This window comes from Ovis canadensis, chromosome 26 (assembly GCF_042477335.2).
Source record: "Ovis canadensis isolate MfBH-ARS-UI-01 breed Bighorn chromosome 26, ARS-UI_OviCan_v2, whole genome shotgun sequence".
NCBI lineage: Eukaryota > Metazoa > Chordata > Mammalia > Artiodactyla > Bovidae > Ovis > Ovis canadensis.
Genome location: NC_091270.1, coordinates 41,092,893 through 41,116,792, shown reverse-complemented (window position 1 = coordinate 41,116,792; position 23,900 = coordinate 41,092,893). Strand labels below are relative to the sequence as shown.

Below are 23,900 nucleotides of genomic sequence, written 5' to 3'. Positions count from 1 at the left end.
CTGGAATTCCATGGGGTCAGAAAGAGTCGGACACAACTGAGCAACTTTTGCTTTCGCAACTTATTGCTCTTTGTTAAAATGGCATATAAGCCTTCAAGTCTAATCACTTCTTTGGGTTCCTTTTCTATGAATCCCCTGTACATGTTGAATAAAAAAAATATATGTACATATTAACATCAACTAAAATTGTATGCTTTTTCTCCTGTTAGCCTGTGTTTGAGGGGGGTGTGGTTCCCAGGTGGCACTAGTGTCAAAGAACCCACCTGCCAAGGCAGAAGACATAAGAGACTCAGGTTTGATCCCTGGGTTGGGAAGATTCCCCTGGATGAGGGCATGGGCACCTGCTCCAGTATTCTTGTCTAGAGAATCCCATGGACAGAGGAGCCTAAAGGGGTACAGTCCATAGCGTCACGAAGAGTCAGATATGACTGAAGCGACTGAGCGCACACATGCACAACCTGTCTTTGTCAGTTTAATTTGCTCCAGGTACAAAGCTAAGAGAGTTGAAGGAAGATATTTGGTCTCTCCTATACAGTTAAGAAGAGAATTAACCAACCGTTAGGCAAAAAGACTTCACTTAGGCCAAAATGTGGAAGCAAAGTACAGCTAAACCATCTGAAAGGCAGGACACACACTCCCTTTGTTACATTATTGGGCAGGAAGGATTGCGTCCGGAACCCTGTGCAGAAAGATTATGGAGACTTCAGTGGATAAGGATGACAAGGGGCTGTGATAGCAAACAGGTGGCATGACAGGGGTCTTCTATAAACTTTGTTTCCTCTACTGTTTCACCAATGGGGCTTTCTAGGTGGCTTGATGGTGAAGAACTTGCCTGCCAGTACAGGAGCCTTCAGAAGATGCAGGTTCGATCCCTGGATCGGGAAGATCTCCTGCCGGAGGAATGGCGACCTGCTCCAACATTCTTGCCTGGAAAATCCCATGGACAGATGAGTCTGGTAGACTACAGTCCATGGGGCAGCAAAGAGTCAGACATGACTGAAGTGACTGAGCACATACTGTTTCACCAGTGAAGAAAAAATGCCACAAAGTCTCAGGTTTTCTGTGATAGGCTTAACTTAGGGTTGTTTTATTGCTTTCAAAAAAATTTAGAAAGTACATAAATGTGATTTAATGCTTAATTCTTGGTAAGAATTTATATATATATATTATATATATAATCTCACAATTCCAAAAATCTTTTCTGACCACTTATGCCAATATTTTGGAGAAGGCAATGGCAACCCACTCCAGTACTCTTGCCTGGAGAATCCCATGAATGGAGGAGCCTGGTAGCCGATAGCCTATGGGGTAGCTAAGAATCAGACACGACTGAGCGACTTCTCTTTCACTTTTCACTTTCATGCATTGGAGAAGGAAATGGCAACCCACTCCAGTATTCTTGCCTGGAGAATCCCAGGGACAGAGGAGCCTGGTGGGCTGCCGTCTATGGAGTTGCACAGAATCGGACACAACTGAAGTGACTTAGCAGCAGCAGTAGCAGCATGCCAGTATTTGGTTTGGGAAAGAAGTTCACAGCAGGATTCCTGGGAAAGTGATTTAGATACTTTGCTGTCCTAAGAAAAGTAAATAAGTGCATTATTTTCCCTACTTCTACAGATGGTGAAATTAAGATGCAGAAAATTGATTTGCTGAAGATGACAGTGCAACCTAGAGTCAGGCCCACACTTGAATCACCTTACATCTGGGTCAGCTCACTGTCCCTGGAAGAGATTTTCTACAGAACCTTTGCATCATCTTGGCTCCCTTGCAGCTTCAGACCAAGAGCTCATCTATTTTCAGCAGGCAAACCCACTGGGGAAGAGAGAAGTTACAGATGAAAGGAAAAGACACAAGTCACAAGGACAGAATAAATGTCAGAGGTGGAATGAAAGCTTAAAAAAAAAAAAAGAATAGGCACCAACCAAGAGAAATCAAGGATGACATCTAAATAGATGAAATTCATTTTATTCACGATGACCTTTTTCTTCCATTTCCCTATGGATCTCACAAAACATTTCAACCCCTTTCTTGTCTGAATCCCCTTGGCACTGTGTTTGTCCCTCCCTAAAGATATTTGATTCTGCCCTGCAGGAACAAACAGTAACAATCACACCCTGACTAAACCAAATAGATCATAAACTTTTTGAAGGGACAGTGTTTGAGACGTTTGTTTCCCCCACTGAATGTAACATGGGTGTCAAATAAATGAATATGAAAATATTCACAGCTGGAGTGAACCCCCCAAAAAATCTGAGCCCACTTTTTATCTCCTTTGCGGAGTACTTGCTTTCGAAATTTGATTTTCTAAACTTGAAGTTTTAATAAGAAGCTTGGGACATTAGCACTTAACATATAAATTAAAATTACCAACGTTAAGCAAATGAGGGACAGGAGGAAGGCAGAGACTGTGCTGTGACTTGTGGATTTCAGAGTGCCTGGCTTTGAGAGAAAGAAGGTGGTTATTTCAGGCTGGCAGAGAACTCTCCAACTCAGAATCACACAGGGTTGGAAATGACCTGGCTCTGACAAATCAATCACGCCCAAACTCTTCATTTTGCAGATGAAGAAACTGAGCTCTGGGGAGATTATCTTGCCCAAGATCACTAAGCTAGATGCTGGCATAGCCTAGATCAAATTGTTTTTAAAATAAAGTATGGGGGGAAGTGATATATTAAAACCTTTCTGCAGAGACCCTGGATTAGAAACCTAGTGCTTTAAATCATCAGCAAGTGTTACAGTACTGTGGCTAGAAAAATAAATGGAGGTTACTGAACAAATCTATGACAAAGTCAGGACTAAAAAAAGCCTTCAGGCTGTTTTTGAGGTTGTTTGGTGATGTTCATTCTCAACACTGAAGACTTTCCATTGCTTTTGAGTCCTGACTTGATGAGCAGAGGTGGGCAGGAAAGGACAAGACTTTCTTCAATTCATCTATACCTGTTACCTAAGAACACACAGTATATATAGACTTCTTCCCTTGAGGAGCATGAGACAGCCTCTCAGTTCTTTTGAGCATTCTCATTACTAGGGTGGAAGCTCCCCAGTCAGCTGATCTAAGAAACCTAGCCAACAGCTCAATGCCAAAAGGACCACTCCTGTTCCACTTGAGAGTAATAAGCAAGGTGAGAGGGATCCACTTAGTAAAGAGGAATCCGCAGAACTCTTCTTTTCATCACTTAAATTCATTAGTGATTTTTCAGGCAAGTTTTATTCAGGCACTTGGAGACAGCGCAGTGAGTCAGAGGTTGCCATCAAAACCAGAATAGAAGCCATAGATAGTCCTTTCAGGGGATCCTGCTCTGGGCTTTAAATTCCCAGATCACACAACTTCCTATTTCCAATTGGAAAGAAATGTTTTTAAACAAGAACAAGGGTTTTGCCAGGCCTAACAGTGACTAATAAGGTCGGTCTGAGGACTCTCTGATGAAAGAGAAGTTGGATTTACATGTCACAGTGAATGTTTAAAGTATTTTCACCCCGAGGTTTCCTGCTGAGTAAAAATAAAATATCTCTCCGTGGGCAATCCCATTCCAGCTCCCGCAGAAATGCCTTCCTTAATCAAATTAACTTTGAAATGACATTCATTGTCTTCCTTCCAAATGCCTTTGTTTTTTCCAAGATCTTGGAGACAAGCTGTTTCACGCGGTTCTCGTGTAAACTGATTAAGGTTACCCTCCACCCAACCCCTCCGCCCCCGCCTGCATACTCACTGGAGACAAGTTTTATCACCTCTATAGCCAGGATCGAGGACCCCTTACATTGTATTTATTTGTGTAGCAAATGGCCCACACACTTACCAAAAATTTAAAAAATTATCTAGGGTGCTTACAGAGAACCCGGATAAAAACAAAATTTAAATCTTCCTGGCTGAAATTCACATAACCGAAAGCTAATTCCTGATTTGAAGGGAGAGGATTTTTTTTTCCCCCAGTCTTTTTTCAAATATCAGGCATTCGCGTTGGTAATGCAAAAGGATCTTGGCTTAAATACTTGAATTGGATGCTGCGGCTCGCCTCCAGGTTGCGGGCGCGCAGGCGCGGGCGGGCACACGTGGACACAGACATACTCACACGCGCCCGCCCACGCCCTCTTCCGTGTGAATTGCCTGCGGGATTTACGGGCTTTGCCACCGCGGATTACCGTCAGGTGCAGAAAGCAAGTCTTTGTTCGGTGGGCATTCTCCTCCCTCCGGACCTGTTATTTACTGGCCACGTGAGGGGCGGGCAGGGGGTCAGGCGGACGCGGAGGGGCCCCCGGCTTATGCCAGACAAAGGCTAGCGGAGCCCGGCCGTGCCGCCGAGGGACGTCCTCCAGCTCCTGCGACACGTGTGCAATTCGCCTGGACCTGTCTCCGACTGAGAGGCTCTTCCAAGAGATGTCCAGCTGAAGTCCTCGTAAAGGCATCGGCGTTTTTCTGGAAGCGGATTCCAGTGCTGCCCAAGAGCGTCCCGGGAAAGCCGGGGAAGGTGGGCGCGCTGGGGGCTCCTTGGAAAGGGCGCGCTCCTGGTGTGCCAGGGAGAGCGAGTCTTTACACAGAGCCTCACGACCACCTCAGCACGCGAAAAACCGGACAAAAGCCTTGGAAGGGACTACAGTCTCCTTCCCAGCGGAGAAGCCAAGCAGCAAACGTTTGACCGGTGACCTCCCCTCCGGAGCGCCCCGCGGCCTCACTGGGTCCTCAGTGGTGGCCGCTCCTCGTGTGCCAAATGTCAAGGGGAACCCGAAACTGAGTAGTCAAAATAAAGTAGTGGCTTAAACAATTAAAATCAGTGCCGCCTCCCCCCAAGTCCACGATGAATAAAATAGTAAATTCTAAATAGAGACAGGATCAGTACATCGCAGAGCTCTTTTGGCGCACTCGGCTTAGGCCTGGGGTCCGGGAGCCCTGACGCAGCGGGAGGGTATCGAGGCTGTAGATTTCCGAGGTGGAGGCCGCCGCCGAAGCCGGGCTGGGGAGAGAAGGGGTGGCCCCGGGGGCCCGGAGTCGACTGCCCAGGAAAGCCGCTCCGCGGGGAACAAAGGCGGAGCGGAAGGCCGAGTCGGGGGAGGGAGCGGGTTCACCGACCCTTGTCGCCTCCGCCAGCCGGGAGCAGAAGACTCGACCCCACAGCCACCGGGCCTCCAGCGAGACTCGTAATTCCCTGCTCGGTGGTTAATTCCTCACTAACAAGACTTGGCAAGATGTCGGACGCATCATTTTTGGCTTCTGTCGTGTCCCCCACCGCTGCGCGCACGCATCTCCTGCCAAAAGTGGCCTCTGGGAAATTAAATGCATAAGTAAAAGCGGGGTCGGGGAAAATGAGACCGGACCGGGAAAGACGGACGCAAAGAAACCCGAATCGGCCCTGGGATGTATTAAATTCTTTACGCGTCAATTTCTCTGGGTCTAGTTTCGCACCAAATGTGGACCCTAATTGTCATTTCCTGAGAGACAATTCACACGAGTACCAGAGGCGTGAGGACTTTTCCAAAAGCCGAAAATGTCTGTCCCCCACCCCCTATCAGGGTTAAATAAACATCTTTAGGAAGCGTGGAAGGGAGTGGCACTCCGCCTTCCTCCTTGGGAACAACATTCCGGATCCAATTAATGTCTCCCTCTGGGTCATAAAGCAACAAACTCAACACTTCACTCCTATTACCGGGCTTCGGGGAGCGAGGGCTCTTTCATCTTCTGGATTCGGGTTTGCCCACGTTCCTCGGGAAGCTATAAAACTGATTTAATACCTTAAGATGAAAATCGATCAGGCTAAGGCAGAAGCTAAAGTCTGAGGATCTGCAATTGAAAAAAAAAAAAAAAAGCCAAAAACGCCTGGCGGGCTGAATGCGCTCCCTAAGGCTGGGGCGAGGAGGGCCTGGCTGGGCCGGCTGCGATGCGGCATTTCCTAGTCCCCTTGGGTACTAGGGGGCCACCTGCGAGGCGGGCAAGCGGGAAGCGCGGAGGTAAACCGGCATGAAAGCTCAAAACCGAGTCCGGCCCTCCGCTAGGCCAGCTTCTCGGCTGGCGATTTTTTCCCGCGGATCATCGCCGCCACCACCGAGGCGGGGGTGCAGTGGCTGCAAGGCAACTCGGGTCGGGCTGGACGCGCGCGGAGGCAGGGGAGAGGCGCCGCCACGCTCCATTCACAAAGTCCCGGCGCAGCCGCTCGCCAGCGGGTCGGAGGCCTCCTCCCTCTTCCTCTAGGTCTCGGTTTTATGAATGGGCCTGGCGGCGACCGCCGCGCGCCCTGTTTACTCCGCTCTTTGTGACGTCGCGTCCCCGTGACCAGGAGCGAGCGGCCGGCACTCCATTCACTCGCTGGGGCGCGCGGAGGAGGTGGGGCCGGAGGGGCGGGGGAAGCCGCCAGGGGGCGGGGCGCGGGCGCGGGGGGGCGGGGCAGGGCTCGCGGCCGAGAATGGAAAGAGGCGGAGCCTCGCGAGGTAGTAATGCATCTGCCCCCTCCCGCGGGAGAGCCGAGGAACATTAATAAATCTATACGCCGAGGAGAGGAAACTCTGGCTGGGGCAGAGCGCGGAGCTCCGGCAGTTCGTGGGGGAACCGCGGCCGGAACGGCAGCGCAACGGGCAAAATACAATAGAGGCGACAACAGGAGGGAGCCCTCGTACCTCTCCCGTAAACACTACTCCAGTGCCACCTCCCCCTTGGCATCGTGCTGCCCGGCGCCCGAGGCCGCCCGGACTGCTATGTAACTGAGAAGCTGCGCGAGAAAGGGGAAGCCGGGAGAAGAGGTTCGCCAGTGAGAGCCCCTAGGGGCCAAGTTTGAGGCCGCTTCTGCCCGCGCGCGCCCTTTCGTAGCCCCCCGCTCACCCCTTCCTGGAGCCTAGCTCGCCCGGGCGTCCTTCGCCTCCTCGCGTGTCCAACAGACGCGGTTCCCGGCGACCATGGTGACCGTGGACGAGCTGCGGGAGATGGACTGCAGCGTGCTCAAAAGGCTGATGAACCGGGACGAGAACGGCGGCGGCGCGGGCGGCAGCGGCAGCCACGGCGCCCTGGGGCTGCTGAGCGGCGGCAAGTGCCTGCTGCTGGACTGCAGACCGTTCCTGGCGCACAGCGCGGGCTACATCCGAGGCTCGGTCAACGTGCGCTGCAACACCATTGTGCGGCGGCGGGCTAAGGGCTCCGTGAGCCTGGAGCAGATCCTGCCCGCCGAGGAGGAGGTGCGCGCCCGCCTGCGCTCCGGCCTCTACTCCGCCGTCATCGTCTACGACGAGCGCAGCCCGCGCGCCGAGAGCCTCCGCGAGGACAGCACCGTGTCGCTGGTGGTGCAGGCGCTGCGTCGCAACGCCGAACGCACCGACATCTGCCTACTGAAAGGTAAACGCGGGCGCTGGGCGCGAGCTGGAGGGTCGGTGCGGCGGGGCTGGGCGGCCTGCGCGTTAGTGGGCAGGAGAAGAGGTGCCTGGGGTGGGGGGGGGACTCGTGGCTGCGGGATGCCCCCCAAACGCTTTGTGCGTGTTGGTGTGCGCGCTGGTGTGCAAGGGTTCTGTGCGTTTGTGTGCAAGCGCGAGCTCCTGAAGTCCTCAGAGATGGTGAGGGCTCAGTCACCTGCAATTCCGGACCCTTCCCGGCGATTCTGCATTTGTTTACATCCACTAACGGTCTGGCCTTGCGGGAGAAGCGACTCAGCAGCTTTTCCACCTTCGAGTCCAGGGAAGTGCTCTCAAGTGCCACTACGCGGGTGGTGGGGGATAGGTTAGGCCTGTTGGTTTGGCATGGCCGGGTCCCGCACCGAATCCGATTACGAGATTCCGAGACGTGGGGAAGAGAGGGAAGCGGCGGGGTGAGCGCTGGGGTGTGATCGGTTCTGCGGCTCCTGCTGGAAACCAACCGTTCATAAATGCAAAATCGAGGATCAGCTTGCGGGCTTGGTGTGGAGCAAATCCATATCTCCTCTCCTGCCGCCCAATTCCGAGCTCCACCAGGAAGGGTGGCCAAACCCTCCTGCCTCGGGCTGAGACGGAGGCGGGAGGCCCGAGTATTTGCGGGTGTCGCCAAGCGGGATGGGGCCTCTTAAATGAAGGTAGCTGAGAAGTAACGACCTTTTGTTCAGACTCAAGACTGTCAGATGGCGGCGCGTGCTTAAGTGCGAAACTCTAGGGAAGGGGCGATCTTATCAAATCTGCAAGTCGAAAACTCCAAAAGGGCCGAAGGCTACCCAAGCACCTGGAAGGACCCGGGCGCAGGCCGCACCTGCCCGGCCAGGCCAGGAGCGGGCGAGTCGCTGGGGCCCTGCGGCGCTGCGCCCCTTCCACCCGCGCCGCATTCCGTGCATTCCTTAGCCCGCTGCGGGTTCTGGCCGCCCCAGGACCCGAGGGAGGCGTTTCGTACCCCCGCCATCAAAGGGCCGCCCCTTTCCCTGCCGGCGTCCCCAGCCCCCTCCCTCCTGCCCTTCCTCTCCGGACCCGCTCACCAGAGAGGAAGGGTGATGGGGCGGGAGGTGCGGCGGCGGAAACCTCTCCCCACCGCCCCTTCCAAAAGGCACGACCACACCGCTCGGTGCCGGCGGGTCGGGCTGGCCCCTGTGAACAGCGGGGGGCTTTGTTCTCGGCAGTTGTTTCCTGGCCATTTGACCTGTCAGCTGCTGGGGAAATGCTGCTGTTGACCTTTGGTTGAACCACTAAGGCGATTTTGCTGATTTTTCTTTCTTCGCGAGGGCGGCCTCTGGCACCTCTGATTGGGCCCAGCGCTCCTCCCTTCTCCTCCCAGCGCTTTAAGGGAAAGTGCCAGGAAGGGCCTTGCACCGGAAGGACCAGGCGCTAAGCGAGGCAACCTGGGCTCAGGGGCCTAGGGGCCCCGGGCGCCGAGGTGTGCCGGGATCCCGGCGGCCCCGGAACGGGTGGAGCGCGGGGATGGGGTCCCCGCGGTTGAGCACGCCGCTCGTCCTCCTTTGCGTGGTGCTGGCGCACGTAAGGACAGTGACAGAAATTTCTCTAGGACGAAAACCCCTTTGAGTGGCAAGGGCTGGCCGCGGTGTTCTCCGAGCTGTGCTCACCTCGGTCACTCTGGATTTGGACCCCGATCGCACGCCTGCCTACTCGGCCTCGGAACCTGGGACCCTTCTCTAGGCAGAGCGGACGCACGTGGCGTCTGGGTTCGTTTTGTTTTCTTTTTTCCCTGAAAGAAATCCAGAGAGGACCGCCCTAGGGTTTCCGGGCGCGCACTGAGGCCCGGCTCCCGGCGAGAGAAGCAGATTTTTAAGGTTCCCTTCTCGGGCTCACGGCACCTGCCTGGTTCCCCCGAATCCCGCCGGGAGAGCCCGTAGCCAGATATGTACCGAGAGCCGCCCCGCGGGCCGGCCGCCGGGCGCGAGGCAAATGCTGGTCTATAGGGTCGGCAGTCCCCTGGCGGTTGGCGAGGTGCCTGGCCGAAGGAAAAGGAGTGCTTTAAGGGCTCTTTCCTCCCGAGGCCTGCACTGCCTCCTGTTGTCTGACCCGGCGTGCGCAGGGGCGGACCGCTCGCTGCCTCTCCAAGACCGCAACCTCTGAGCTGGGGAGGGCATGGCCTGGGCTTGGGGTCCAACTTTTCTTTACAGGCCCTCCCGGGAGGTCTTGTAAGCTGGGTCTTTCTAAGCAAAGGGAGCCTGCCTTTGGACGCAACCGCCGCCTAAAGAGGGAGGGTATCTCCTTCCAGCTTGTTCTGCAGTGGTGATAGAACATCTTTGAGGTTAACTGGTTCAAATACTATTCAGCTCAGCTTATTTTCATTTAGGTGCTAAACAGAGGCGGTCTTCACACAGTTCCTCTTCCTTCTCCTAGCCTTCCCCTGCAAAGGAATCCCCCAGTGAGGGCAGAAGGAAATAGGCTCCCTTGGCGCTGCGGGGAGATGCGCTTGGGGGCGGACAGTGCAGACGCCAGCGGAACAGCAGGAAACGTGGGTTCCTCGCAGGAGGCCCTGGGGGCAGGAAACTAAAGGGAAACGGGAGGAGACTAAGCCCCTTAGATTTATCTTTAGTAAATACCTGAATTGATTAGGTGTTGGGTAATTTGGATGATTCTCCTCCCTCCCCAATTTGTTCCTTTTATTTTGCAGCCAGTGGGGCCTTCTGTGCAACCATTCATGTGTGGTGGTGGATGTGCAGTAAAAGTGGTCAGACATTAAGCCGTGGAAAACTGTTGATATCTGCTATCCTGGGGGGACAGGAAATACAGCCGGATATTTTCAGAGGTTCTATTACCCTTCCTGGTCACAAGCTATGATTTTAACCAATTAACTGGGTTTGAACAGATTTTTCTATTTCTGCCACTTTGAAGGGCAGTTGGTTATATATTACAGGTAGTTAATAACTAATACCACAGGCAAGAATTCATAGCTTTACTTAAGATTAAGGCAATGCTAGCCGGCCTTTACAATTCCTAATAATACTCAAGGTTTGCTAAAAGCAGTAACCCAAAATCACTACATTTTCTGGTCCTTTGGCTAGTTAATCTTCCCACTGGGGTAAAACTCGTTTTATTGAAAACCCTGTAAGGCATTTTGGGACAGTTTAGAGATTTCAGCTTTTCAGATTTAATTATAGTACACATCTCTTTTGAAATCCCTTTCTCTTTCTTTCATAGATCCTTAGATTAGGGTTTTAGACCCCTTCCCCCCAGTAGAGAAAGACAAAAAAAAGCATTTTCGTACCTTAATAGAAGTCATTCTTTACTTCCCACATCCCCCCAATAAGAGATCAGTCTGTTACACAGAAGATTTCAGGTATAAAAACATTATCTTACTTTTTCTTCCGTCTAAAGTTCTTCTCAGCCTGTGACCTTTGTCAGTTCTTACTCAAGTTCTGATTTGAAAGCTGTCGTGAAGCTGTTTTGAGAAATTGGGAGGATCAGTATACTTCAGCTTCTCCTTCCAGGTTGGAAGTCACATACCCGACAGTCCCCAAGCCTGATCGTAGAGACCTGACATGATAGCTTCCGTGTGATCAGCGACTGAGGCCCATCCTGAGAGCTATGGGCAGAGGTCGGGTGGCTGTGTTCCATCTTTTCTCTTTCTGTGTCCATCTGCCCTGCCCATCGTCCTTTCCAGGTCAGTGGCACCAAATGGCAGAGTCCTGGGGGATGCTAAGGGCAGCTCTTTCACCCAAAGGCAAAAAGACTGGCTTTTCTCCTTGCGTACAGGACACAATACCCATGACAGCGGAGAACTGTTAGAATTAGAAATATAAAAATAAAGGTAGGTGTTAAGGGAAATTCCTAACCCATGGTGTGAGGCTTTAAAGAATTATAAAGAATGAGGCAGTCACTACTCTTTGCATCATCTGCACTGGATGGTTCCAGTCCGCAGAAGCAACTAAAGACAGGGCCTAGGTGTCAACTGAGAGTGACAGCCTTATTGTCAGGAAGTCCATCTCAGCTCCTTTGGGCTTGTCTTGGATGCTTATAGGAAAGGTAGGCTGCCCTTCCCCAAGGTGGGCTGCACAGAGAACTCAGAGAGGAGAAAGGGTGGCTTTTTTAAAGAGCCAAGGAATTCCTTAAAAAAAAAATCAGAATATCTGAAACCAGATAGCTGGTTTCCTCCCTGGAAGGCAGTTTCCGTTTAACAAAGAGGAAATTGGGGAGGAAGAAATGGAGACTAGACGGAAGCCAGATTGCTGAAGGGAGCAGATGGCAGAGAAGGACCGGGAGGGGCTGCAAACGAGATCCAGCCACGAGTGTGACCTCGGGTGTCCAGCCAGCTGCCTGGGACACCAGAGGTGTCAGACCCAGGACCCAGAGGTCTCAGCCGGTAACCCCGAGGTGAGGAGCCCGTATATGTAAAGCAGAAGTCTTGGGAGTTCTCAAAGCCAAAGGACCTTCAGATGTCCCCAGACTTTGCCTGCTGTTTGCTTGATATTGATAAGACGTCCCAGGACAGCAAGGCCATGAGCCCTGCTTGTGAACAGGTTGATATTGTGAGTGTAGAGAGGGTAACAGGGAAAAAGTGGCAGCCACGTTAAGATCCGCGATCATCGTCACCACCAAAAGGCTGTCCTTCCCATCACAGACCCCTGTAAGAGTCCTGTTACGGCGAGATGATGGGCACTGCAGCAGCCTGCCCTTTCAAAGGACTTTCTCACACATCTCCCCCGCCCCGCCTGCATGAGCAGGGGGCCAGCCAGTTTCACAGTTTCTGTCAACTTTGAAAACTGCCTTGCTGTCCCTGTGAGAAGACGAAAAGAACACAAAGTTGAACCGTAGGCGTAGCTATTCCTCAAGGAAGTTGGGTAGAAAATTATAGTCCTTTCTGCCCCCCCCGCCCCCACGCTCCGGTTTTTAAATTAAGATGAGAAAATGAGAGCTTTAAGGCTAGAAGGTATATTATTAAATAAGAACATGGGAAAAACAGGTCAAAATTAGCATATCTGTTACCAAATTATATGCGACAGAACGTAAGGAAAAAAAACGGTGGGAATTCACTGGCGAATGTGTTGTGAGATTGTGTTCCGAAGGTGGAAATACACAGGTCTGATGGAAATATACCTGCTGTCAGTTGGTAGTCGGCAAGTCAGTTCATGACCAGTTAGGAGCACAGAATGTTGGAACTTCGAGATGATAGCGTCTGGAATCCTTGCATTCTGAGGGTGGAAAACGGGGCTTAGGAGGGGATGTGTCTCTTCCAGCTCCCCAAGTCAGAGCTGGGGCTCCTCTACACCCGTCTGCCTCCGCCCCCCACCCCACATAGCTCCAAGGCCACAGGATAGAAGCTCCCCCATCCCACCCCGCCGTGTCTACAATGGCAATAAACTTTCCCTCGCATGAGTTCTAGATAAAGCTTGGAGGTTGAAATCTAGCTCTTGGGACTTCCCTGGTGGTCCAGTGGCTAAGACTGCACTCCCAGTACAGGCAGCACAGGTTCTGTCCCTGGTCGGGGAACTAAGATCCCGCATGCTGCAGGATGTGGTCAAAGATTAAAAAAATACAAGTAAATCTCGCTCTTGCTGAAAGGGTCGTGGCTATGGTACCTGCACAGATGTGAGCTGGGGAGGCAGGCACTGAGGAGAGAGGCTGGGAACAGTCATCTTCACTGCCACCCTCCTTAAGAAACTGAGTTTCGTTTCCATCAGGACCTAGTATAGGGCTTCTCTATATACTTCTAGAGGAGCTGACCTTTTTTAAAAAGTGAAATGATCCATGTGTTTATTACATAATTTGAGCTCTTAAAACACACTGTCCCCCAAGAGATGTAAGACTTGAGTGGTGTCCTGCAACAGCTCACGGTGTCTGTCGCCCTGGACTGGGCTCCTGCTTCACTGCAGCACGTGCTGTGTACAGTCTGGGAGAAGAGCCAGCAAGTGTCTTTTAAGTGCCAGGGGAGTCCCTGTGATGGGGACCATCACTGTGAAACCAGAGTGCCATGAAACCATACCCTCTATAAATGCAGGTTGGTTTTATTCTGTTTCATTAAATTAAAAAATGATGCTGGTCAGGACTCCTCCATAACTACCTGGAGTTCGAAAAGCATCGGAGAGAAGCAGAGTCCAGTGAAATGTCAGCAGTGCCCTGTTCACCTTCTTCTTATTTCTGCATCAAAATTCTTTCCTAGAGTGATGAACCACTGCGGGGGGCCAGCCCTTAGAGAAGGGTCACTGGAGGAGCAGCGGTGGGCAAGCACCAGGACGGGCTCCTGATGACCAGGTTCCAAGTGACTTTGAGGCCCCTTCTGGAGAAGGCAGTGGCACCCCACTCCAGTCCTCTTGCCTGGAAAATCCCATGGACGGAGGAGCCTGGTGGGCTGCAGTCTGTGGGGTCGCTAAGAGTCGGACACGACTGAGCCACTTCACTTTCTCTTTTTACCTTCATGCATTGGAGAAGGAAATGGCAACCCACTCCAATGTTCTCGCCTGGAGAATCCCAGGGGCGGGGAGCCTGGTGGGCTGCCGTCTATGGGGTCGCACAGAGTTGGACACAACTTAAGTGACATAGTGGCAGCAGCAGCCGGTGTGGGCTGAATGCCCTTACTTGGGGGCCACCGTGCAATTCAGTTTTCTCTTCTGTTGAATTGGGGCTCGACACGCCTTTCTCCAGGGCTGCTGGTTGGATACCAGGGTGGGAAGAGCCTGACACATAATGAACATCTCCTTTTAAGAGGGTCTGTCATTTTTATTAACTTGGATCGGAGTGTGACCTTGTGGGGCGTGGACTGAATGGCCCCTGACCTGCACTTCTGTATCTTCAGTGCATCATCACCCAGGAGCTCCCGACCCCACGAGGGTGTGTTCTGCTCATCCGAGGTCCTGGTCTGACTGCAGCTCCTGGGCCCCAGAAGGAGGTCCTTTGCTGATGCTCCTTGTAACTGCCAGTCACAGATCCCCCCCAAAGCTAATGATGGCTCCGGAGGGAAATCCTTTCCATTGCTCCCATGTCAGGGACGCCACCCTCCCTTTGCTCCTGTCTCCAGAGTGAAAGAACTTTGCAGTAATCATTTTGCCGCTTCGTTGTAATGGTGCCTTTTCCTGACCACTACTATCTCTCTGTCCTGTTACGTGCAGCCTTGGGGAGATGACAGAGAGCCCTCCCTTTCAAGCCTGGTCTGGTCTCTGAGCCCGCCTGCACCCTCTCCCATCCCCTACACCGGCCACACCCCCAGGGTCAGCTGCAGGCTGGGGACCCCTCCAGGGTTCTGCTGCTCCCTGGGGATTGATTGATGGTCAGCCCTGGAGGTAGCAGATGTCTTTGACTGGGCAGGGGACGTGGGACACAGGAAGTGCCTGGTACCTGTTCTTCTGCTGCCTAACTACCAGCTCTCCAGATGCCCACTGGAAAAAAGAAGGAAAGCCCAGGAGGAGAAAGTGAGAAGTTGCCAGTGAAGCTGGAGTCCCCTTAGGTACCGAAGAAGGAAATGTTCATTGCGTGTCTCCCTGGGGCCAGGCACAGCACACTGGCTGTTCCAGTCAGTCCCCACCGGAGACTCCCGGACTTCCAGCCTGGAAGTTTCATTACATTTTATAAATGAGGAGGAGGCTCAGAGAGGTTCAGTGACGTCTCCAGGCTGCACAGCCTATGATTCATTCACAGGGCTGGCATTTCAACTCAGAGCTGACTGCAAAGACAAGTCTCTTTCCCTTCCGTCTGGTACCCTGGTCTGTGCCTTCTCAGCAACGGGAAGTACATTCTTTCTACCACTGAGGTTCCTTGGCTCCTTCAGCCCTAAGGGCTACTGCTTCTCTATGACCTTGGAGCCTTGCCCTGACCGGCCTGTGACTCTGCTGGCCTGCCCATCCAGGTGATGAGCTTTTTGGAGGGCACCCCTCAACGTCTTGCATCTCTTTGAGATGTATTTTAATGTTCAAGTTATGTAATAAACACGCAGATCCTTTCACTCAATTTTTCAGATCCTCTAGAATTACAAAGCATCAAGTGATGGTATTTCATATAGACGATCAACATCAGTTTGTGGATGGACCCACTTCTCCTTTTATTTTCTCCAAAGGGCAGCATTTCCCGAAGTTTCCATCTCAGAGGCCTATCACAGGGGCTTCAGCTAAAGGCACTTGCCGGCTCTCATTGCTTATAGCCTCCGTTTGGGGCTGAAGCGTTGGCAGGTTTATAGGCGAAAGGGAGGGCTGCTCCTGACAAGAGGTCCACTCAGGCCCGTAGCACCTCTGAAGAGAACAGGACTGGGCCTCCAGCAGGTTTTCCCTCCAGGGAGGCTGGTCATTATGACTCAGCAGAGCGAGGGCCTGTGACCAGAGAAATGGCCATTTATAGCCTGGGGGAGGGAAACCAGGAGCCTCCCGCTCAGAGAGGAAAAAATGTCTGCCCTGTTCCTGGAAGCCTTATGATGTGGCAAACGATCATTTTCTTTCCCCTCTGAAGCGGTAGTGTCAAGGAATTGACTAACCGTCACATGTTGGAAAACTGCTTTGAATGGTAGGGATAGAGAGCAATGGCACCCACACTGTCACTTAGTCATACAGGTGTAAAGGGCCAGCTGCCTCCGTGACCATCCTTTGAGCGGTTGTTCCACAACCTGCAGACCCTACTGAGTTAATTTATAATCTCTTTTTGGTCCAATAGAAACTGCAAAATAAAAATACAAGCAGGTGGACTTCTCTCTTGGTCCAGGGGTTGAGACGTCACCTTCCAGTGCAGGCGGCGCAGGTGTGATTCCCCGATTGGGGAGCTGAGATCCCACGTGCCTCAGGGCCGAGAAACCAAAACACAGAACAGAGGCAGTGCACGTATGCTCAGTTGTGTTCAACTCTTTGTGACGCCGTGGACTGTAGCTGGCCAGGCTCCTCTATCCGTGGGACTCTCCAGGCAAGAATACTGGAGTGAGTTGCCATGCTCTCCTGCAGGGGATCTTCCTGACCCAGGGATTGAACCTGTGTGCGTCTCCTGCACTGCAGACAGGTTCTTTACCACTGTGCCACCTGGGAAGCCCCCCAAACACATCCAATCAAGACTCCAGAAATGGTCCACATCAAAACAAAAACCTGCAACAACAAAAAATTAAAAAACAAAACAAAAAAACAAGCAGGGCCAAACCTTGACAATAATAGATGGTAGGTTTCCCAAAAAGCAAAGTCCCAGAGTGCACAAGAAAATCAGAAACACAGGCCGACTGTCTCTTCTTGGTGTGTTTCCCTGCCCGCCTCCACCTGCGTCTCTGCCCACCCCTGCGCAGCCGCCCTTGCCTGAGTGCCACTAACGCTACTCCACAGAAGTTGGCTATTGGTCTCCTTTTACTTAAACGACCTCCCTTCCCCGGAAGATGATTCCGTAGAGAACCATTCCAGGGCTTAGCAACTCTCAGGTCAGGAAATCCTCCCGTGCCCCAAACCTGGATGAGGCAAGAGGGATTTCTTTAGATCTAAGCCCGTTTCCTCTTGTTTTGGCCCCTTGTTGATGGAACAGCTGTTCATGAGGCTGTGTGGTTGGCATCTGTTCTGTTGCTGAGGTCCAGAAGGGCTGGTGCCAGGATAATAGTTTTTTTATTCTCTCCCACACTGGAGAACCTCTCTAAAAGAAGAGCTGGAGGTGGGGGATGACAGACATCTTTGTGGGTCCCAGGACTCAATTGTGGCCTCATGGAAACCCCTAGTGGCTCTTCCCTTTTTCTTTGTCATCACTGTAAAGAAAGCATTCCTTCTTCATCTCCCCCTGCACATCCTCCTTTGTGTATCTGCATTCTAAACCGAAGTCTTGTGCCTAAAGCTTTTCTTCCAGCTTCAGGATGCGTTCATCCCCAAGGCAGTCTCCCCATCTCTGGAAGAAGGGCTCCTTAGCCATTATCTCTGGGCCCACAGCGCCACCCAGTGGCCAATATAGGTGCAACCAGCCCTAGCTTCCCAACAGCTCTCCTCTGTGAAGCGTAGGGTTCAAGTTCTCCCCTGGTTTGGTTTCCTGCTTGTTCAATGACCCCATTAACCTGAGCATCTTTCTCCTTTACAGGTGGCTATGAAAGGTTCTCCTCTGAGTACCCAGAATTCTGTTCCAAGACCAAGGCTCTGGCAGCCATCCCACCTGCTGTGCCCCCAAGCACGGCAGAGTCTTTGGATCTGAGCTGCAGCTCCTGTGGAACCCCACTGCACGACCAGGTGCGGGCTGAGATCAGACTTCTGCTTGTCAGAGGCTCAGGACTCAGGGCCTCAATGCTGGGTGAATTGATGAACCCTGAGTGTTGGGATGCGACCTTAGGTGGAATCCATTATTCCTTTGAAATTCTTCCCCTTCCTTCTCTCATTACCCTTACTTAAAAAAAGAATGTAAAGACATAAGTCCCTGACTTCGCTCCCAGAGTTATGTGCAGAGAAGCAAGGAGCCCAGAAGTGTGTGGGCTGCTCTGTGGGAAGCTGAGACCCCAGCCCTGGCTTACAACAGGCAGAGCTGTCCGCCCCCCATACAAGCTAATCATAAATGCTAAGTGAACATCAGTGGACAACCAACCCTTCTAAGAAAACCAGCTCATGCCACTATGATTCTTACAAGCACGCCCCTTCCAGCCCTCTCCTTTAGACAGAGATGGAGTAAAATGATGGGGTCCCGCAACTCTGCTCCACAAACCCCACATCACTTGTGTTGATCTGCCTCAGAATTGTGTCATTAGCAAAGCCAACATAACCTCCTTTTGCCAGGATCCCCCCTCTTGTCTTTGAGGTTGCTGTGGCGTCTGTTTTTGATCTGCAGCAAGTAGCTTAGTGGTAGCAGGTGTAAGCTCCTCACATCACAAACGATGAACAAGGCCCGCATTGCGTCTTCTGCCTCACTGGTCACCGGGGGCGGAGGGGAGGTGGGCTGCTTGAACCAGAGAGGGGAGCCCAGCATCAAGGCAGAGTACAGCATCAAGGCCAGAGAGGTCCCACTGAGCGCATCACTCCCTCCTGGAGCCCCAGCAGGACATGGGGAGACCTGGAGGGGCTGTGTCCACAGGCCATCTTCCCACAGCCCTTGAGAGCAGCACCCCCACCCCAGACTGGCTCCCTCTCCCCGTCCTACCGCCCCAGCCCTCTGCCCTGCTGTTTTATACTTATGATGTTTGGGGGGGCTCCTTTGTTCTCCCCTTCTGCAGGGGGGTCCGGTGGAGATCCTGCCCTTCCTCTACCTCGGCAGTGCCTATCATGCGGCCCGCAGGGACATGCTGGATGCCCTGGGCATCACAGCCTTGCTGAACGTCTCCTCTGACTGCCCGAACCACTTCGAAGGACACTATCAGTACAAGTGTATCCCAGTGGAAGACAATCACAAGGCTGACATCAGCTCCTGGTTCATGGAGGCCATTGAGTACATCGGTAGGCTGGCCCTGGCCGGGGTGCTGGGTTCAGGGATGGGGCGCTGGGTGCAAGGCTGGCAGAGACAGGAAGCGAGGGAAGAAGGAACCACTTGGAGCTAGAGTGTTGAAGGAGGAACTTAGAAAGGGCCCTGCCCAGAGGATGCCTGTTTTCCCTCTTTCTCAGTAGGAAGGCTGGCCCTTGGGGTATTGAATTGCCCAGGGGTAGGAAGATGGACTTATACAAACCGCAGGCACTGGTAGCTGATAGAGCCAAGAACTTTTGCCTTGGGTGTCCCACCTGCCAAGCAGATAAGACTTAGGGGTGGAGAGGAAGACACAGAGAGAACTGGGTCATTGTTTTTGCTCCTGCAAATGAAAACCCCTCCGTGTGTGCTGGCACCGGGCTTTAGCATGTGTGTTTCCTAAGCCCGGCACATTTGTCTGGTTAAAGTCTCCAAAATAGCCCAGAACCGATGGCACTCCCTGGCCCGGTGGGTTTCCTCTCTCCTGGCCTCAGCCTTGGAAGGCTGTCCCTTCCGTGGTTCAGAGGGAGGGCCCCGACCAATGCTTCTCAGATCCTCCCCACAGCGCCCTCATCCCGCCCAGGGAAGGACAGGGACTTGGGGACACTAATGGGCGCGTGGCTCTCTGCCCCAGATGCGGTCAAGGACTGCCGCGGGCGCGTGCTGGTGCACTGCCAAGCTGGCATCTCCCGCTCGGCCACCATCTGCCTGGCCTACCTGATGATGAAGAAGCGTGTGCGGCTGGAGGAGGCCTTCGAGTTTGTCAAGCAGCGGCGGAGCATCATCTCGCCCAACTTCAGCTTCATGGGCCAGCTGCTGCAGTTCGAGTCGCAGGTGCTGGCCACGTCCTGCGCGGTGGAGGCCGCCAGCCCGTCGGGGCCCCTGCGCGAGCGGGGCAAGGCCACCCCCACGCCCACGTCACAGTTTGTCTTCAGCTTCCCGGTCTCCGTGGGGGTGCACCCGGCCCCCAGCAGCCTGCCCTACCTGCACAGCCCCATCACCACCTCCCCCAGCTGTTAGAACCCTCAGAACGCCCCCCCACCCCCACACCAGCCCGTGTCAGGTGGGGCCCGGTGGCCGGGTAGCAGGTCCGGACTGACCCGCAGGGGGCCTGGTGACCAAGCTCCTTCTATCCATCTCTCTTTGGCTGGGGCCAGCTAGAATGGCAATAAGGACCTCAAATACATATTTAAACGCAGACAAACAAAACACTCCAACTTAGAGCAATAACAGCTTCCTCGGCAGGCAGGGAAGACCTGGGTCTTGGTTTGTGTCAGTTTTACTTTTCAGATAGGAATTTCTTACCTCATTTTTTTTTTTTTTAAAGCAGTAAGGCTTGAAGTTAGGAAACCCACAGATCCTGGCAAATGTGCCCCTTTATTAAGGGGGGTGGTGGTGGTGGAGGGGAGGCAAAGGGCCAAAAACAAGTTGACCAGAAGTGCCTGCTTCTGTGTGCTTGGTCCTTTTCTTGTTGTAGTTACAGGAATTATTATTTTTTTTTTTTGAAGAAATCTTTTAGGACATGGTTTTCCTTTTTAAGTCACCATCAACAGGTGAATACTTAAGCTTAATAATAAATAAAAGTATTTATTGAGAATTTCCTCAGAGTGTGTGAGGACACAGTCTGGGGACCGTGACTTTAGAATATATTGATGCTGGTGTGGACCTGCGGAGCACAGGCAGCATGCAGACGTCAGTACAGTGAGGTGGTGTGTTCGAGATGGCGTGACGATCAGCTTGCATTTGCTACTGCTGGGAAGGGGGCAGGGTGGGAGGAGGAGAAAGGGAAGCGAGGACGTTGTTAGCATTGACCCTGGGTATCCGTGGGAGATTGGTTCCAGCACCCCCTCCTTCCATCTCGGATACCAGAACCTGTGGGTGCGTACATCCGCAGATAGCGCATTCTTGAATATGGACTGGAGACTATTTTTGAAGTTGGTTCTTGGGCATATGGACCACCGAAGCAATTTGAAACCGCAACCATACAACCGTTTCGGATGATCAGTAACTCAGTTTGGCGGTGGAAGCTTTTTTCTCTTAGACCTGCCCGAGGACTTGATAAATACCATATCGTGTAAGGTGCTCCTAAAAAAAACTGGGTGCAGATCGGATTTTCCTGCAGCGAAGCATTTGCCAAGGCCCTTGGGGAACCCAGCTAAGAAGAGATAGACCTGAAAGGGAAAGTGGAAGCGCCAATTTTTTTTTTTCCTCTTTTGCCTAAATCAGAGATTTTAATTTTAGGGGGTTTGCTTGGAATGAAGTATGCCAACAAATTCTTGTGATCTTAAAAGATTCCTGTAGGTGGATATCTGTAAAGTGAATAGGTGAATAAAAAGAAGGGCGTGGTGGACACCCCACTGGAGGTCCCGTGGAAGATTAGGACAGCAAGAGAGTGTGAGTGAGGAGTCAGGCAGACTCTTTGCAGGGAAGCTGGTTTCTGGATGGGCATTAGAGTGCCATAGCAGAATCCTTTCTTGAGATAATGCCGCTTTCAGGGGGCCTTTCCAAATAGAGGAGTGGTTTTGGAACAAGGAGCAGGTGGGTTGGGCTTGGGGGGAGGGAGGAGGGAACCACGGGTTATTTAACGTATAGTATTGTGGAACAGTGTTGTTACCCAGTGCCAGGTTAGCAGTAATTCCAAACTTGTCTACAAATGAGAGCATGCTTTAGGTTTTGCTTTTGGGGGTGGTTTTGCCCTCTGAGGATCGAAGTGCTGCTCACCCATTGATAACTTCACGCCTCGATGTCAGCATAGTGTCAGAATGCTCCTTCTTGTCCCCACGTCCCAGACAGGACTAGGTTCCTTACGCTTTCCTTCCATTAACGTGAACCTGGCATCATTTGTGCTACCTTTGTCAAGCCCTGTCTTGGGTGTGGCCAGAGTTCCCACTTCTTGTTTTCAGAAAAGCCCAAGACCCCCTCCTTTCCTGGGAGCTGCTTGGCTGAACCCCTCCTGAAGACGTGGAGGGGTCAGGTTCATGACACTGGGCCTATTGAGACAGCTCAGCTGGACGTTCCCTTGTCTTCCTTGATTCCCGGAAGTTGCTTCATGTTTTGCGATGAATTGCGGTCGAATGGGCTCCACCGCTGTAAAAGTGTGGGTTCCCACAGACAGACAGGTCTGTAGGAGGGACTGCTTGAAGGGGGAGGGAAAGTAGCTTAGAACAGATTGACTTTTTACAGAATGAGTGTACATTTGCCAAAATCTGTGTGTCGTGCTTTCCCAGACTGGATTCCAGCTGCCCAGACAGTCGGAGCCCAGGACCCGCCCCGACCGGGTCTCTTCCCTGCTTTCCAATTCAAGTCATGTGTCACAGTGTCAAACCTCTATTTATAAAGCCATTTTCTTTGTACCTGATAAGAGTGTGAGTCCCCAAACCCTTAGAAATTCAATAGGAAATGGGCTTGATTGGAATCGGGGATTTGGGGTCACTGTCTACTTTTACCATCAGAAGCCTCTTTGATGACTTGGAAGAAAGAGCTCTAATGAAGACGGCACCACGAGGTCCCTCCAAACGGCCACTGGGTTTCAACAGGTGTCTCTCTCATGAAGTGATTTCTGGTGACAAGCAATTTCTGTCGCAGTCAGAAAGCTTTGCCACTTTGATCCATGGTGACCTGTGCTATTGACTCACTGGATCATGTATAGAGACTGGAGGATGCTGCTGTTCCCTCCAGTGTCTTTGTGACCCCAGGGTGTGGGTGAGCCCCGCCCCCCCCCCAAGCAGTATTATACTGAAGCCACCTGTGGGCTGGTGGCAGGGAGCTCCCGGCCTTAGTCGTGGTCTCTGAGGCCATTTTCCTCAGATGTCCATCCTAGCCTGGTTCTAGAGAGTTGATTCTGATTCTATATGAGAAAAAAATCCAAAATTCTTGGGAAGATGGGCAGAGGGAGGTGGGATGGGTGATTTCAATGTGAAGGGAGGGGCCTGTGAGATCAGAGTTTGGCCACCAGCCTTTGTTGGTAAAGTAAGGGTTTGCCTTGGCTGCCCGTTAGCCCACACGAGGTACACCAGGAATTCTGGAGGAGGGACCTGGGCATCAGTAGGTTTCAAAGCTCCCCAAGTGCTCTCCCTGCATAACTGAGTTTGGGACACTTAGGCAAGGTGCTGTTGGAGGCCAGGGCTTGATAACACAGAGCTGGCTTGTGTGGCAGAAACCACAGCAGAGAGTTGTCCCTGGCCCTGTGTGGCCCCAGCTCTGCTGAGGGACAATATGGGTTCTGTCAGGAGCTCACGGGGCCTAAGACCTGGACGAGGTCCCTTTTCACGCCCCTCGAAAGCTGTTCTGTGGTTGTTAAGGAACTGAGGAACGTGTCTGGCTGTCTAGCTCTTCTTTGCAAGTTTGTTTGTTTATCAAGAAGTATGGAGAGGGACTTCACTAGCAGTCCAGCCCCGTGCTTCTAACGCAGGGGTGTGGGTTCGATCCCTAGTCAGGGAACTAAGATCTCACATGTCGCGTGGTGCAGCCGGGGGAAAAAAAGGAAGGCTGGAGAGTGCCACCTCTTTGAAGAGGACCCTGCTCTCCCTTAGAGCTTATGAGTCATGCCAGAAAGAGGCTTCTTCAAGACAGCAATGCAATACTTGTAATTTCTGTAAATAGCCCCATCTTTCAGAGTGATGTCATTTCTACATTTGATATGCTTGTATTTCTGTAGGATGTATATAGTTTAGGGGAATATTTTTGTTGTTGTTTGGTTTTCTTTTTTAGAAAAGTCAACATGTCTTTTTATTTATTGCTTGAAACAAAGATCATTTGAAGAAAAATAAATACATTTTCAACCACCTCTGGCTTGGTTTATCTTTTCCTGAAAAACTGCCAATGTGATGACTTGGAAGATCCGAATCATTTGATGGTAATCTTGTGGAGACGGGCCACTCAAATCTGTGAGCTCCCTAAACACCACAGAAGGTGACAGGTGAAGGCAGAGAGGAAATCTCTGAGAACTGGATTTTTTAGACAGGAAGAGGTGAAGGGTAAGGCACAGATGTCCTCATCTGAGAGTCTGCTTTCTTTTTTAAAAATTTATGTTTAATTGGAGGATAATTGTTTTATAATATTGTGCTGGTTTCTGCCCTGAAAAGTGAAAGTGAAGTCGCTTAGTCGTGTCTGACTCTTTGCGACCCCGTGGACTGTAGCCTACCAGGCTCCTCCGTCCATGGGATTTTCCAGGCAGTAGTACTGGAGTGGATTGC

At 52.1% G+C, this 23,900-nt stretch overlaps 1 protein-coding gene across 1 annotated transcript; it reads left to right on the top strand.

Annotated features, from left to right (window-relative positions):
• The first annotated feature begins 6,454 nt into the window (after window positions 1–6,454).
• On the top strand, window positions 6,455–23,123 carry DUSP4 (dual specificity phosphatase 4). Its single transcript, XM_069572855.1, has 4 exons — window positions 6,455–7,312; window positions 17,365–17,510; window positions 18,482–18,701; window positions 19,340–23,123. The coding sequence occupies exons 1-4, from the start codon at window positions 6,880–6,882 to the stop codon at window positions 19,723–19,725; spliced, it is 1,185 nt and encodes a 394-aa protein (XP_069428956.1). The 5' UTR covers window positions 6,455–6,879; the 3' UTR covers window positions 19,726–23,123.
• The last annotated feature ends 777 nt before the right edge of the window (window positions 23,124–23,900 follow it).

What these genes read in the sequence shown, in the direction of transcription:
- DUSP4 (XM_069572855.1), top strand. Translation starts at nt 6,880, where the DNA reads ATGGTGACCGTGGACGAGCTGCGGGAGATGGACTGCAGCGTGCTCAAA. An exon ending in CGACATCTGCCTACTGAAAG is followed by an intron (nt 7,313 to 17,364) that starts GTAAACGCGGGC and finishes TCTCCTTTACAG; the next exon opens with GTGGCTATGAAAGGTTCTCC. An exon ending in GGAGGCCATTGAGTACATCG is followed by an intron (nt 18,702 to 19,339) that starts GTAGGCTGGCCC and finishes TCTCTGCCCCAG; the next exon opens with ATGCGGTCAAGGACTGCCGC.